Genomic DNA, 15,847 nt, shown 5'->3' with positions numbered 1-15,847 from the left:
GACCGCCTTCGCCGAGAGCCAAAGATAGCTCCATGTTTTAAATTTCTGTCCAGAGAGGTCCTGTTTTGATCCTCGATTGGTCTCACGCAGTCAAGTGATGCGATTTCGCAGGTCAGAGTTCACCAAGCTTGAACTTTACACCGCAGCAACCTGCGAAACTCGATGCATGACCCTGCGTTTCCGGTCTGACGCATTCGCGTGCGTATGAATGGAAGTCTATGGGAGGAAAAGCCCAGTGTGACCGCAGCTTTAGTCGCACAGTGTGAGTTGAGCTTAACAAATGAGAAGCTTCTCTCTGCATTGGATAGATTTAAATAACTTGTTAGCAGCTGAAACAATAATCAATGCAGTAATTATCCAATAGGAGGCTGTTATCTATTTGCTTAGTTAAATTCAGGTGATGACTATTTTTTTTTTTTTTTGAATGGGCAGTGTGTTTAGACAAGGTTATCATAATGTGACGGGATGGCAAACTTAAAGTCATATAAAACCAGATGAAATCTGATCAATAAACATAGTTTCTTATCATAAATGTATTATTTAGTTCCTTTATGACAAATTAAAACAGCACACAAATAATCACCAAAAAACAACAACACCAACAAAATAAGACAGTGGACTGGCAGAAACAAAAATGCAGACACTTATTAGAACAGCAGAATGGTAGGAAGATTCATTTTTAATATTCTTTTTACTGTCAGTTCTTTAGGCATGATATTTAAATGCATATATTAGAAAAGCCTTATTCCATGTCCTGCACTCTTCGGCAGATGTCAGCTGTAAACTCTGAGCACTTCGAGTTTCCACCAAGATCTTTGGTCAAAACCTGGAACATAAAAAAAATGGGTAACATACGTAAGAGAAAGATATGTCTTCATAATGGAAACCAAATTAAAGGTGCCATAGAATGTTATTCTGTATATACCTAGGCATGGCTAAAATAATAAGAGTTCAGTATATGAAAATGAAATAACATGAGCCTCAAACACAATTGTTTCCTCCTCTTATAAATCTTGTTTGAGCAAAAGACCACAGAAATATTCTTCGCCACCCTCCTCCAACCGCTAGATTGCAGTGAGTATCTTCTTCCCGTTGATTACGCTCTGCTTACTTTGTTTTAGCCACGTTGCAAACTCAGCACTATAAGAGGTAGGGCATTCTCGTACCGCGCACCAAAACTATGGAATGCTCTACCTACAAACACCAGGAACGGCAGTTCCCTGGACTGTTTTAAGATATTACGTAAAACTCACCTTTTTATTATTGCTTTTAATCTATGAAGCTTTGTCATTTTTAACTATCTGTGTTTTGGTATTTTATGTTTCTCTATTGTGGTTTTATTCTTCTGAAAGTGCTTTGTGTCTGAGAAAAGCACATTATAATAAATACATTTATTATTATTACTTATGTCATTGTATTCACAAAAAGCCCCCAGTCTCAGCTCCAAGTGTGTTTATGCGTGGAGGCTTTTAATTTGAATAAGGCCGCATGGGCAGTTCCGGTGAACTAACATGATATAATAAACTTCCCACATTTAATATTTGCTTTGTTGAAAAATCTATGATCTACAGCCTGATTGAGACACAATACAAAGGTGGCCTCACATCAGAATCACTACTGAATCAAAATCACTAAAACAAAATCACTACTGCATCAAATTTCATTATCATTACCTTTAAAATATTTTAGTCTTTTCTATTGGTTTTTAGTTCTCAGTTGCGGTATCACAGCAATTATACAGTGCCTATAGAAAATCATCATACCCTATGAAAACCTATACACTTTCTCACATTATGTCCTGGAAAATAAAATAAATGAAGTCTAATCTTTTTTTAGTTGCATTTAAACATTATAACCCTCATCATTAATGTGTAAAACATTATAAACTTGCTCAGGTGCAAGCAATCAACTCCCAAATGAAACTGCCGGTGAATTGCTCCATGTGACATCAGTTGGAGAGGTGTTGATTTTAGTATAAAAAAGCAGTTTTTTGAAGAAGCTACTGTTAATAGTGCATGGTACTGCAAAGAATTCACCATGGTAGGGAAAGTGCTTTCAAAAGACCTTTGGGATAGAGTAATAGAAAGGCACAGGTTAGGAGAAGGCTACAAAAACATTTCAAAGACTTTATCTATGCCTCTGAGTGCTGTTCAGAGCATCATTAAGTGGAAGGTGCATGGCAACACCAGCACATTGCTTAGATGAGGCCATTCATCCAAATTGAATGACAGAGACAGGAGGACATTGGTAAGAGAAGCTACCAGGAGGCCAAAGGCAACTTTGAAGGACTTGCAAGGTTTTATAGCTGGGTCTGGTCAGTCTGTGCATGTGACAACTATCTCCCAAGCTTTACACAAAGCTGCCCTGTATGGCAGGGTGGCACAAAAGTAGCCTTTTCTAAAAAAACTTTTCATTAAAAATGCTTGCGCTATGCAAAAACTCATTTTGATGAGTCTGACACCCTTTGGCAAAAAGTGCTATGGTCTGATAAGACCAAAATTGAACTTTTTGGACTGAACTGCAAGTGCTATGTTTGGCGAAAAGCAAACACAGCAGACCACCCACAACATGCCATACTTGTGAAGTATGGTGGTGGCAGCATTATGTTGTGTGTATGTTTTTCTTCAGCTGGAACTGGCAATTGGACAGGATTGAATGCAAAATGGATGCTGCTAAGTACATCCATATTCTTGAGGAAAACTTGTGTCCTTCTGCTAGACAACTGAAGCTGGACAGGTTATTTATCTTCCAACAAGATAATGACCCGAAGCATACTGCCAAAAAAGCAACAAAATGGCTCCAGGAAACGAAGGTAAACATCCTTGAGTGACCAAGTCAAAGCCCTGACTTAAATGCCATTGAAAATTTGTGGATGGATTTGAAGAGAGCAGTCCATTCCCGCTCACCAAAGAATGTTTGATTTCAGGCAGTCTGGCAAATAAAGTAACTATTTCAAAAAGATATGATGATTTCTACAGGCACTGTATATAAATGTCTGTTCAAAGGCAAATCAGTATATGTATCTTTATTATTATTTATTAATTTTAAATGTTTACATTTGGATAAGCTTAGCTTCCTACATAAATCATTTAAAAAATGTTTACATATTTATTATGTTTCTGTATATATTGTATATAGTACTAATCAAAAGTTAGGACACATGAATGTCTAAGTGTTCTTTTGAATGGTACTGTACTATAATACGCATATATAAATATTGGCCTATATATCATTATCTGTATTTTTTTAATCCCTGATATTGTTCCCAAAAAAAACTGGCATTTTTAATATTAACTCTACTCTATTTCTATAACATATTTAATGTTTAAATTTATATTTCAATGATTGACTTTACCTTTTTATCTCGTATGGTGTCAAAGCAAGCAGTCTCAATCTTTTTTGCATGACCATGCAGTCCCATGTGGCGCAGCATCATGACGGCACTAAGCAAAAGGGCAGTGGGGTTTGCCATGTCTTTGCCTGCAATATCAGGAGCCGTTCCATGTACCTAACATGTAAAAATAAGAATCATAATTATTAATTAATCATTTATTGATTATTATTATTATTAGAATGATGTTTTATATAGCTGAGCTATTGCATCAGCCCTAGCATCAAAAACATACAGATTCAAATATGGCAACGCCATTGGCTCCGATGTTCCCACTGGGAGTGACTCCAAGACCGCCAATCAATCCAGCACACAGATCACTGAAACACAAAATCGAAAGCTGGCAAAAGATGCATTATTGAGATAACTATATCCCATATGCGATTAAAGTCCTGTCTTAAATAACACGGTTGCAGATCAAAAAATAATGTACGTATGCAAATCAAAAAAATGTACAGAGTGTAAAATTATAACATGCAAAAATGAAAAATAAATGCAGAATAAGAAACAACGAGGTGGCATACTGAAAGAAAACGAGGGTGAATCAAAAATGAAAACACGTTTAGACGACAAAAATTTTTCCACTCATATTTGAATATTTTGTGTGCTTGTGGTCTTTTCCCCTTCGCTCTTGTTCCAACATCATCATTGGTCCACTAGTCGAGATTGACAGTTGCTCCACTAGCCAATAAGATGAAGGGCGAGTTGACGTCACTTCAAAACCTCTTGTTAAATTGAGTTTATTTCAATATAAACTTTTATACTGTATCGGACACAGTTTGTCCGTGATTCGAGAGTCGATCTACTGGCTTTCCATAACAAAAATCAGTTAGGATGATGTTGTGATGCATAATTTCATTATACGCAGACCTCTCGTTGTTATATTGAGAATCTTCTTTAAAAAAAAAATAATACAATTATGACACAGCCAGATCAACACAGTGTGTCTGAATTTAATTACAATATACTGTACATAATAATAATAATAATAATAATAATAATAATAATAATAATAATAATAATAATAATATGAAACCCCGGTAACAGGTGTCTGATGTTACAGTATAAATGTTTATATTGATATGAATTCCCTGGAATCACAGATGGGTGTCTGAAGATACAGTATATAATATTTATATGAATCCTCTCTGATCACTGGCTGGTGTTTATATTATCTAAAACTCCTGAATACAAACGCACACACTGAGCAGCCACGAGTGGCATTGGAGTGATGTCAAACAAAACTCGAATTGCATCTTTTGGAAACACAAGCATAGAATGCAGAAACAAGAGTGAAGGGGAAAAAACTGAGCAAAGACTGCAAAAGCCTATTTATTTAAAAAAAACATTTAAATATGAGCGCTTATTCTGTGTTAGTTTTATGCTCATTATTTTTTTCGATCTGCAACCGCAATACTTTAGGTGGGAATTTGACCTAACTCACCTTAAGATGTCACCATAAAGATTAGGCATTACGAGCACATCAAACTGAGAGGGATCTTGCACCATCTAGTGAAGAAAAATATAATACTGAGAGGTTGCCAACTAAAATGATTAAAACTTGGTCATATATCTATTTAGAGGAGATGGGACTATATTTAAATATTTATTAGACTACATTGATAACAAGCACAAAGATTAGTTATAAATGATTATAAGATATCAAAATTCATTTAGAATAGTTAGATATAATCTGTCTAAATTTTGATAGACTGGTTAGACTTTAAAACGGTTTAACATTGCCTAAATGCAATTTAGAGGAAAAAAAAAGTATGCTGATTAGTTGAACATATTTCTGTGCATCAATGGATTTGCTCTTCAGTGTTAGGGCTTTCAGCAGTGAAAATTAAAATCACACTGAACTTCAACTCTGAAAACTGGACTGACAGTTTCAATTTACTAGAACTTCTATGTTAAGCTGCTTGACTCAATCCACATTGTAAAAGCGCTATATAAATAAAGATTAATTGAATGTTTTTGTAGTTTTAATTATTATTATTATTATTATTAATTTTTTGGAGAGATGTTCGAACAATCCCAAATTTAAATACATTTCACAGCTTATATTTTCTAAAGTATCTTTATCCCATAATCCTATAAAGGGATTCTGTATTTTGAAAATTTTCTTTTTTCTTTTTTTGTTTAATAAAATATATTCTTTTTTTCCAAATCTAAGTAATGAGACAATACATTTAATTTTTGTTAAAATGTTTTTTTGTTTTTTCAATGATGAGCTACTATAGGTTTTGCTTATAATAAAAAGAACATCAATAATTTTTATCTGTGCTATTTGAATGTGCATGTTACAGGGAAATTATTTAGCAGAAATAGTTTAGGACATTTGGCAATGTTCCGTTACAATGCTATGACTTTTGGAAAAAAATTCAACTTGGAGACATTTCCATAAACAATGATCTTATCAAAGTTCTTATCTCTTGATTGCATTTTATAAATTGATCAGGAATGCCAGAGTTCGATTGTGAAGTATTACCGAAGTTATGTATACTCTAAAATTATTTCACAGAAGTTTGAACCTCATATCAATTGTCTGGGTTTGGGCCATCAGACTTTCCCTTAACAAAACAGGCTGCCAGAAAATGAAATTACATCTTGGAATTCATATATCAAAACTGGAACACACTCTTTTTCCTGCTTAGATACGGGTGAAGTGGTGTGAGCAGTCTTTGATTTATGCAAGGTATGTGGTACAATCAATCATGAGATTTCACTGGGCAAAATAAACAAAGTATTTCAAATGCTCAAATTCCAGTGTGACTGCGGCAATAATAATAATAATAATAATAATAATAATAATAATAATAAATAGTACGTTTCACAAAAATCTGATTTCGAGGAGACCACGACACCTTAATGATTGTGCAGCACTGAAAACACCCTCTCCAAACCACTCACATATTTCTAAGTCTTAGAAGAGCAACCAAATGCTAAACTACGTAAAATCATCGAAAATGTCTACCACAGACCAAACTTGTTCATACCCAGGAGCATGCAACCTCTCTGCTCAAGAAGAAATTTAGAGAATCCACCACCTCCATTTCCCGTGCCAAGCAGGATGGTGCAATTATGACTGGAGTGAAACAAGCCCTGAGTGAGCAACATTTTAAAGAGCCCATATTATGGGTTTTTGAAAATGCCCTCTCATGTAGTGTGTAACACAGCTCTAAGTGAAGTGAAATATCCAGCTAAGGCTTAAATCTGTAAGTGTACAGTGTTTAAAACTATTGATTCATCTATAAAAGAGTCGACTCATAGTGCTTTAAACGAGTCGACTTGATAACGAGTCATTAGGTGTTTCGTGATGACGCAACTACGAAACAATTAGTGTGCGCGCAAACCTGGGAGATTTGAAACCTGCGGCCCAACCCACTTATACAGAAAAAAAGCCACACACACACACACACACACACACCGGTCGAATTAAGACACGCTGTGCAGATGGATATTATTGACAGTCTACCCAAAGATGAAAGCTCAGCATTATAGCCCAGCCTTGAGCAGTTCGAGTACTTCTGGAAACTACATGCTTACAAAGAAGACTTCATCGGCCGTTTGTTAAAGGAAGGATCAGTAAAGACTGTCAGAACATGGATCAGTGCATCATGGATCAATTTCTTCCTCCATTTCACAAGTGTAAGTACGTGCGATTAAAATTGTTGCCTCGTCTACTCTAGCTTGCAAATTATGTATTTAGTTGTGTTTGTTACTTGTAACCGCGTGTACTGTATCAGGTTAATTCTTTATATTCTCATATCGTGTGTAAAGCCACGCTGAAAATGTGATGCGTGTCGCTTTGTTTACTGATCGTCAGCTGTTCCTACACACATGCAACAGTCAAGTTTCAAAATAGTTCTAGGCGAACGGTGATCACTCCGCTCTTGTGTGACCGTGTGTGTTGTGTCCTCTGAGGAGGAGTGTAATGTGTGTGTGTTGTGGCCTCTAAGGTGGAGGGTAATGTGTGTGTGTGTGTCCTCTGAGGAGGAGGGCAATGTGTGTGTGTGTGTGTGTGTGTGTGTGTGTGTGTGTGTGTGTGTGTGTGAAAAGAGCAGGTAGACTGTGTAGGAGATCTCCTCGCCAGTTCTTAGTTAAAAGTTAATCATCAGTATTTTCAAGTCCATCGTCTGTATTTACATTCACACACTGGCAGTTAAAATCTACGCCTTACACTATGAAGCGTAAATGCACTGTGACTACTTTCATATATTGAAGGCTGTCAGTGTCGACCAATCGCAGCAGGCTGTCATCGGTCCAATCAGCGCTTCGTGCTGAGGAGAGGTTTGGGAACAAATGAATCACTGAATGATTCATATGGGAGTCGCTGGGATAATTAGGTAAAAATAAATGCAGATTATAAGACCATGAAAGTGTTTTTTGACCTTGGATGCAAATTAGACTGTTGTTGGAGACCCTTACAACCAAAATATGACCCTATTTCATGTATAATAGGGGCTCTTTAATTGATTTAGAAAGAATTGTCACTGCTGTTGTCAAATCTGCCATAGAGGATGAGCCAACACCTCAGATTTTTAGATCTAAAACGCGAAATTAATAATACCAGTAAGCAGTTAGCGCTGTAACTGGTCAAATTGAACAGGTGGGCAAATCCGTTAACCTGCTTCAATCCTGGTACAACTGCATACAGCAGGGCTATTCAATTAGTTTGTCATGGGGGCCAGTTCATGAAAAGCATCCCAAATGAGGGGCTGGAGAGATATGACTTTTAATATAATATAAGTGATGACACAGCAATATAAGGGCCCATATGCTGTATTTTTGCTTCTTAAGACACCCACGTTGAGTTTTTCTACATTAAATTAACAATTAAAATTATTAATAATGTTAGGCCTCTGAATTGTTCTTTGTTTAATGATGTTAAAATGCAGCTGTTAATACATGAGCACTGACCTTTGTTATTCTGTTATTCTTGCCCAATAGAAAATAAACTACACTCTCTAGCATTATCTGTTTGCTTGTCTCAGTTTTAAAGGTAAGGTTGACACCCAGTGGTTGAACTATGTTTTGCACCCCTTATTCAAAACACTTTCACCCAGTCCCAGTTTTTGCCGTATTGATTTCATTAACATTAACAACATTTTTGATTGCAAATCCATGATACCACATAATTAGCATTCTTGGTGTTTTCCCTGTTCGGAAGAGTTCACATTTATCAGTTGCCAGCATTAACCCTTAGAAACAATTGTGCAAAAAATCCTAGTTCTGGCTAAGCATATTATATTATACAATTATACTGCATGTACTTGTGCGTGCATGTGAGAGAGATAGATGCAGGTGTATAAATACACTGTTTAGTCCATGAAGTTCTGAGAGCTGAGGTGCATATTTAGATTTTCTCAGATGTATCTAGGTAAGTGCAAAAAAGTCTCACTCTCACTCAGAGACATGCACACTATAATTTGCTGTTATACTCCATATAAAAGCCAGAAGCTAAGCTTTTTTGTAACTGTGGATACAGTTTATTTTTAATTATGTTCCAGAGAATTATAAAAAAATAGCTCTCTAGTAGTTGACAAAGGACAGCTTCCAGAATCTTGCCCAGTTCAGTGCTGGATTGGCCAAAAACTTCTCAAAGAAGCAGCAGTTCTAAAGACATAAACAAGGACATCAGGACATAAACAAGGATGTAAACATGGGAAATGCTGTTTGACACCATTAACAATTTAGCTACAAATTCATATGTATCCATCAAACCTCTGTACACACACCACAATCTTAACCAGTGATACAGTGTCACTCTATGCGGACCCCTTTGTGAGAGTTTTACATTTGAAATAATGAACTTGAGTTCGCAAAAGATATGTGAACTGAACATATCGAAGTATTACTTATACATGCATATAATCTGAATATATATTAAAATGCTTATGAAATTTTATTTTAAAAAACCAGACATGAGGTTTAGCTATGTCCTCTTCATTTTCTGTGTCTGATTCACACTCAAATTGATATGGCTACACTGACTGACATCATTTACACAACGAGGCAACAAAGCATGCTAGTAGAGGCGTGATGTTTGCTGGTGACGTGGAAACCGATCTGCAAATCACAACACATTAGGCTAGCTAACCAATCAGAGCCCGCTGAGGGTGGGATTTCGGAGGACCAGGAAATATGATAGTTGTTTTCATGTTAGCTGAGTAGCTGTATAAAATTTTACTTGAGAAAAAATACATGATTTTTTATAAATGAAGCACGAGCACACACAGTTTTGCACCCATAAACACAATTAAGTCTTAAAAACCACTCTGCACCACCTTTAAGAATTTCTCAGTTTAAATATGTATATATATCTTTTTTTTTTTTTTGTCAAATTTAATAACATGTTAAACCTGTGACATTAAACATTTGCACATTCACCCAATAAAGATGTTACTTATTAATGACTAAACTCATGTCAAAATTATTTTGTAAGTCAGTTTTTTAATTTAAATCCCATTAACTCTTACTCTTTTTAAGACCTGATGAAATTAAAATGAATACTCTACATAGGATGTGCAATATTGACAAAAAAGATATACATCAATATTTTTTGAAAATGTTAATTTATTTTTATTATTTACAATTATTTGCTATTTTTACTAAAATTCTTTATTTTGGTAAAAATGGTAACCAGTTCAGCATTAATTAAGTACAACATTACTAGCTAAACTGTTAAGAAATCTTAGATACTATAAGAAATATTGGCAAAGATGAATGCAACATTCATTTAAAACTGTATTAATAAACTGAATGTGCCTAGATACAAAAGACACAATATTGAGACTGTAAAACTGCATGCAGCTGGTGAACAGCATGCTGAACTATTAACGAGAGCAGTTAATAAGAGCTGTTAACCGAACTGCAGTCTCAGTTTCTGTTATTTCTCTCCATAATGTAAAGCCTATACATAATTTAGCCAACGGATATGTATAATAAAGTTTTAACTCTGATTTATATTTGGTGACAATGTCTGTGGGCAATACCATTCAAAATTAAAGCGCGTCTTTTCGATTATAATGTCTTATTGCTCATAGTCATATATTAATATAATGACGTATGACAGCTAAGCTATGACAGCCGAATAACCTGTGCAACCCTGACCAATGTGAGGAGAGTTACTCACACGTGACTTGTTTTAACCATTTTGTTTAGTTTAGAAACTTTGCTGTTTTTCGTTTAGAAAAACATTAGATAGTTTTGATCAAGACTGAGGGTGACTAACAGATTTATGAAAAAAAAAATATCGGATACATTTTTACAGCAGTTTTAATTTATAGTTGTTCTAATCCGAAGCATAATGAAAGGTTAATAAATGTAAACAATACACAAGGGTTACATTTTTTTTTTCCTAACATCACTTGAAATTCCTATTTTAGAAATAGTTTCTATTTCTTGTGACTGTACTGCATAAACGTCTGTGACAATGATGACCTCAGGTACTGATTATGCGCTTTACTCAATGTTAAATGCTACCATGTGAGTTTGAATACAATGACATTAACATGACATCTATAAACATACTGAAACAGCAGCAGATTGTTAACCTCAGTTTGAAATTACAACTGTGATATTTGTTGATTTGCACTGAAGTTAAAAAAGATTTAATATGTATAAATTAGATTATAAGCCTTACCATTTCATTAAAGTTCAGTATATTATTCTGTGCTTCTGAAAGGCTGTATTCAAATGTTTCTGCGGTGTTAAGTCTGGTGCTAATAGCCAAATTGCTGGAATCTTGTTAGAACACTGTGTTACAAAGAACCTGCTCAGCTAAGTTTACAATTAAAATGTTTATTTTTTTCTAATTAAAAACCAAACTCTAAATCTATTTCTCCCTTCACAGACCTGCTGCTGTCGCCCTTCAACCTTCAAGACCTGAAATTCATCATCATGTGTTTTCCCAATGAAACCCAGGCTGCTGAAATAAAATTGGGGTAAACTGGTAGTGGGTGAGTTATAGAGGACATAACAAAAGCATACATACCAACACTAAATGCCCATTTTCAAATTGTTTTTCAGATAAATTAGTCAACTATCTGCAAACGTATTATGGTATTTCTAGGATTAGGAAAGAGTCAAAAGCTTACATACAGCACACTTAAGCTCAGTTTAGTCAATGCATCCGTGCAAGTTCTTCTCGTGAATGACTTTATGGAGCGTCATATCCACTGCACCCCATCATTCATTTTTTTTGTACAGTTCTACATGATTGACCTAGTTTAGATGAAAAGCAAAATAATAATTCTTTGTGGCTATTTGGAGTTTCGGAGAACTGTCTGGCCTTCAGAGGAGATTACTACTGATGACAAACCATGCTTTACTGCTACTGACGCTAGATGTGTAAAAAAGTTCTAAAAAATTAGGAATGAAAGAGATCTATACTTACATTGAGACACACTGTATCCAGATACATCTCAGTGAATTTCACATCCTTAAAATTCTCTGCAACCTCTCTGCACTTCCGCAAAAACAGACCATCAGACATCCGCCTAGAAGAATCATTTATTTGAATGCTTTATTTATTAAATAACTAAACACATTATATTTTTACCAAAATAAGCAACTGATTCTATTAGGGATCTAAACAATCTAAAAACAAATGTTCTCAAGCAGCAACATGAGCAGATTAAAAATTTGCAGTAATTTGTAGTACTTGAAGGGGTGTTTCGTAGACAATCATGAAACCTTTATAATAATGACATGACATGGTTGTGAATGAGATTTTATGCATTCACTTTATTTAAATTTCAACAATACTTCACATAATGTTTACTGTATTAGTATATTTCTAAATGTTGTCTTGGTTCAAATAATAACATTAACATAAAATAACATTAATTTTAAAACTAATGAATCCTAACCCTAACTTTGAATCATAGTGTATTAAGGATGTGATTTGTGATGCTTTAGAAGGAGGACACACTTACATGATGTTGGCTTTGTGAACAGCAGTGACACTGGGTTCTTGGTTATTCCTGGCATACTCAAATGCATACTCAGCAATGCGTCTGCTGGCCTCTTCTGTGATTAGTTAATACTCTGAACAACTCCATCCACAATCTGATTCACAGCAAAAAACAAACACAGTGCAATAAAAATAACGATGTGATAACCAGTTTGGTATGTCAAAATCAGTTAGATTGTACCAGATTTATTATTATTATTATTAAACAGACTTATGTTAGTACACACATAGAGGCAAGACGTTTATAAAAAAAAAAAAAAAAAGACTGCTGTGCAGTGTGGAAACTCATTTAAGTTTTTGCACAGCAAGTTTCATATGGTGGACTTCTATGGGTCTACATGTAGAACAACATGAACACACCAAATGGAAGATTAAATGAATGGGATTTAAATGACCAAAGGGTAAATTCTATATTTCTTCACACACTAGGGTTGGGACCAGAGAGCTCTGAATCAGAGGAGCTGTATACCACCTACCTATAGTGCACTGAAATATTAGCTGTCCCCACTGATTTCCTGCAACCACTGTGTAAAAAACTGGTTAACACACTGTTAGATGAAATTAACACTAGATCTGACATATGTGAAGGGAGCCAATATGCTGCTTTGCCACAAGGTCAAATGCTATGCTATTGTTTTATACTGGACCTAAAAGGTACAAAAAAAAAAAAGATAAATAGACATACAGCTGCAGGAAAAAAAGGAAGTGAATGCCATGATCTTGATATTATGTTGATATACTTGGGTAAAAAAAAAAAGACAGAAAAAACGTGTACACCAAATCACAAGACTACTACTAAATTGGAATTTGATTTTTGCATTAAAGGTGCAGTATGCAAGATTGACACCCAGTGGCTGAAGTAGGTATTGCACTCCAAATTCAAAACACTTTTCACCTGGCCTCTTAATGACTCGCAGGTTACCAGATTGATGACAACAACTGGAGTGTGTCTGACTAATAGAGTCTACTCGTGGCAAAAATAATATTTTCCATGTTAAAATGACTTCTTTGTTCCAATATCACCTGACATTTCTATTTCAGAAACTTTTCTATTTCTCGCAACTGAAAAGGAGCATAAACTTCTATGACAATGATTACTTCAGGTACTGATTATGTGCATTATTCATTGTTAAATGTTCCAATGTAGTTTGAATACTATTTTACGTGACATTTACTGCATACTGAAAGCAGCAGCCAACAGTTTACTACAAATCTTGAAAATAAAACAATATATAGTTTGAAATTAAACAATAGATCTGCAAGGATGTAAAGATTCACCTGACTCTTGATTTGATACAATTCATAAAACTAATCTCATGATTCACGATTTAATCACGTTTTTTAAAAACATTATTTGAGACAAATTTAGGGTGTACAAGAGCCCTTTCATTTTTTCTCAAATGCTGCACTTTTTTTTTTTTACAAAATAAAATCTTTTCTGCAATAACTAAATTGGAATTTTAAACAAAAAGTGAATAATACAAACTAAAGAAGACTCTAAGTTAAACAAACTAAAACGTTGAGTGTGCAGCTACATTACGAATTTAAAAGAATTCCAAATCAAAAATGAACAATACAAATGAAAGAAAGCTCTTTAATACAAAAAACTTAAACTGTGACTGTGCAAGGATTTGAAGAAATATCAGAAAATCTATGTTTGCTGACTATAAGCTATAATCTATAAGATGAGATCTTGTGTCCCCTGATACAATGTCCCCTGCTGATTGAAAAAACTTTCACTGGGGACTGAGATGGCTGGGTGGAGAGGTAAGCCTTTCCTAAACTAGAGAGCAGTGTTTACAGTAGGGCTGTGCAATTAATCAGTTTTGATTTCGATTTCGGCTTCTAACGATTATGAAAAATCATTAATCGAGATAATCGATTATTGCATCATTAACCCCCCCCCCTTTCCAGGTGTACACATTTGTTGCTCTGCAAAGCTCAGTTCCACGTGAACATTACTAAAAGCATGTACTGTAATGTAACTTGCAGCACGGGATGTGCATCATTCGTTGATGAACATTCGAATCATTCATGTTTAAAAGCAGCGAACGAAACAGCATGCTTCTGTGTGGGTGTGCATGCTAAGCCTCGGAGACGAGCGGAGCACACGCATCTAACGCCATCTTAATGCGAGCGCTTTCATGGTCAAATACATGCACATTTGTGTCAGAGCGCGGTGTTTAGTAAATATTCATATTAACCCTCATTGTGTATAAACAGACAAGTTGAGAATCAAAAGACATGTGAAAGAGAAACCATGTCAGAGCTGCGCTATTCTTAAAGTGACAGTGCAATATTCCTCCTGCTGGCTGTTTTTATTGAATCAAACAACAAATGGAGAAAATCACTCACTGCTCTTGACTGAACGACTTTGTAGCTGAAGTTTTTTTTTTCTTACAGTGAAGATGCTTAAAGCACAGTTTGTTTCATATTTTTATTCATTGTATTTATTTCCCTTCCTTATTTACAGGAAGGAAAATAACTGTGCATATATACAGTTAAAGTCAGAATTATTAGCCCTCCTGAATTATTATTATATTTGACTAGATATTTTTCAAGATACTAGTATTCAGCTTAAAGTGACATTCAAAAGCTTAAGGGTAATTAGGGAAGTCATTTATAACAGTAGTTTCTTCTGCAGACAATCAAAAATATATATTGCTTAAAGGGGCTAATAATATTGACCTTATAATAGGTCTTAAAATATTGCAAATTGCTTTTATTCTAGCTGAAATAAAGCAAACAAGCCTTTCTCCAGAAGAAAAAAATTTATAGGAAATACTGTGAAAAATTCCTCTGTTAAACATAATTTGTGAAATATATATATATATATTATATATAATTCACTGTGGGGCGAATAATTTTGACTTCAACTGATAATCGTTTGAGTAATTGTGATTACAATTATGACCAAAATAATCGTGATTTGATTATAATTTTTCCCATATCGAGCAGCCCTAGTGTACAGGTGGTCAATAGGCCCTCTACTCCAGGGGACTGGCCACTGGCATCAAACCCTGATATAATATATGATTTAATAAGCAATTATTAAATACACATAACTAAATTGAAAAAGAGGGTCAAAAAAGGAACGATATAATAACTGGTTTGTAACAGCACAGCTTTCTCTTCAGTCTGAAAAAATCTACACACTTTCGCTATGAAAACACTGATGCACCGTGTGACCTATGTAACGTTAGCACTCGACAGAGCAGCAGAGCTGCCGACCCTCCAGTCCGCGTGGTTTGGTCCTATTAATAGCTTTTTGCGTATAGACGTCTGTGACAGTAGTTTTTCAATGTGCTCATAAAAACCAACATCTAGGACTTTTTTAAAAACTCTAATTCTGTGTCATTTCAGAGACTGCTGCTTTTCTCCAGAGGTTGCGTTTAGCCATGAATGCAACACTGATGAAGCCTATAGCCTAAATCGAAAGTGCTTTCCACCAAGGCAACCCAGAGTGCTGAAATATA

At 35.0% G+C, this 15,847-nt stretch overlaps 1 protein-coding gene across 1 annotated transcript; it reads right to left on the bottom strand.

Moving 5' to 3' along the window:
- Positions 1-661: 661 nt before the first annotated feature.
- On the bottom strand, positions 662-13,401 carry idh3a (isocitrate dehydrogenase (NAD(+)) 3 catalytic subunit alpha). Its single transcript, XM_056451278.1, is given in 9 exon segments — positions 662-826; positions 3,356-3,508; positions 3,627-3,711; positions 4,836-4,900; positions 11,793-11,895; positions 12,334-12,439; positions 12,442-12,466; positions 13,014-13,018; positions 13,395-13,401. Coding segments are annotated over 9 exon segments (633 nt in total). The 3' UTR covers positions 662-742.
- Between the last annotated feature and the right edge of the window lie 2,446 nt (positions 13,402-15,847).

This window comes from Danio aesculapii, chromosome 25 (assembly GCF_903798145.1).
Source record: "Danio aesculapii chromosome 25, fDanAes4.1, whole genome shotgun sequence".
Taxonomy (NCBI): Eukaryota; Metazoa; Chordata; class Actinopteri; order Cypriniformes; family Danionidae; genus Danio; species Danio aesculapii.
The sequence above is the reverse complement of the archived record's forward strand: the minus strand, read 5'-3'. Positions and strand labels throughout refer to the sequence as shown.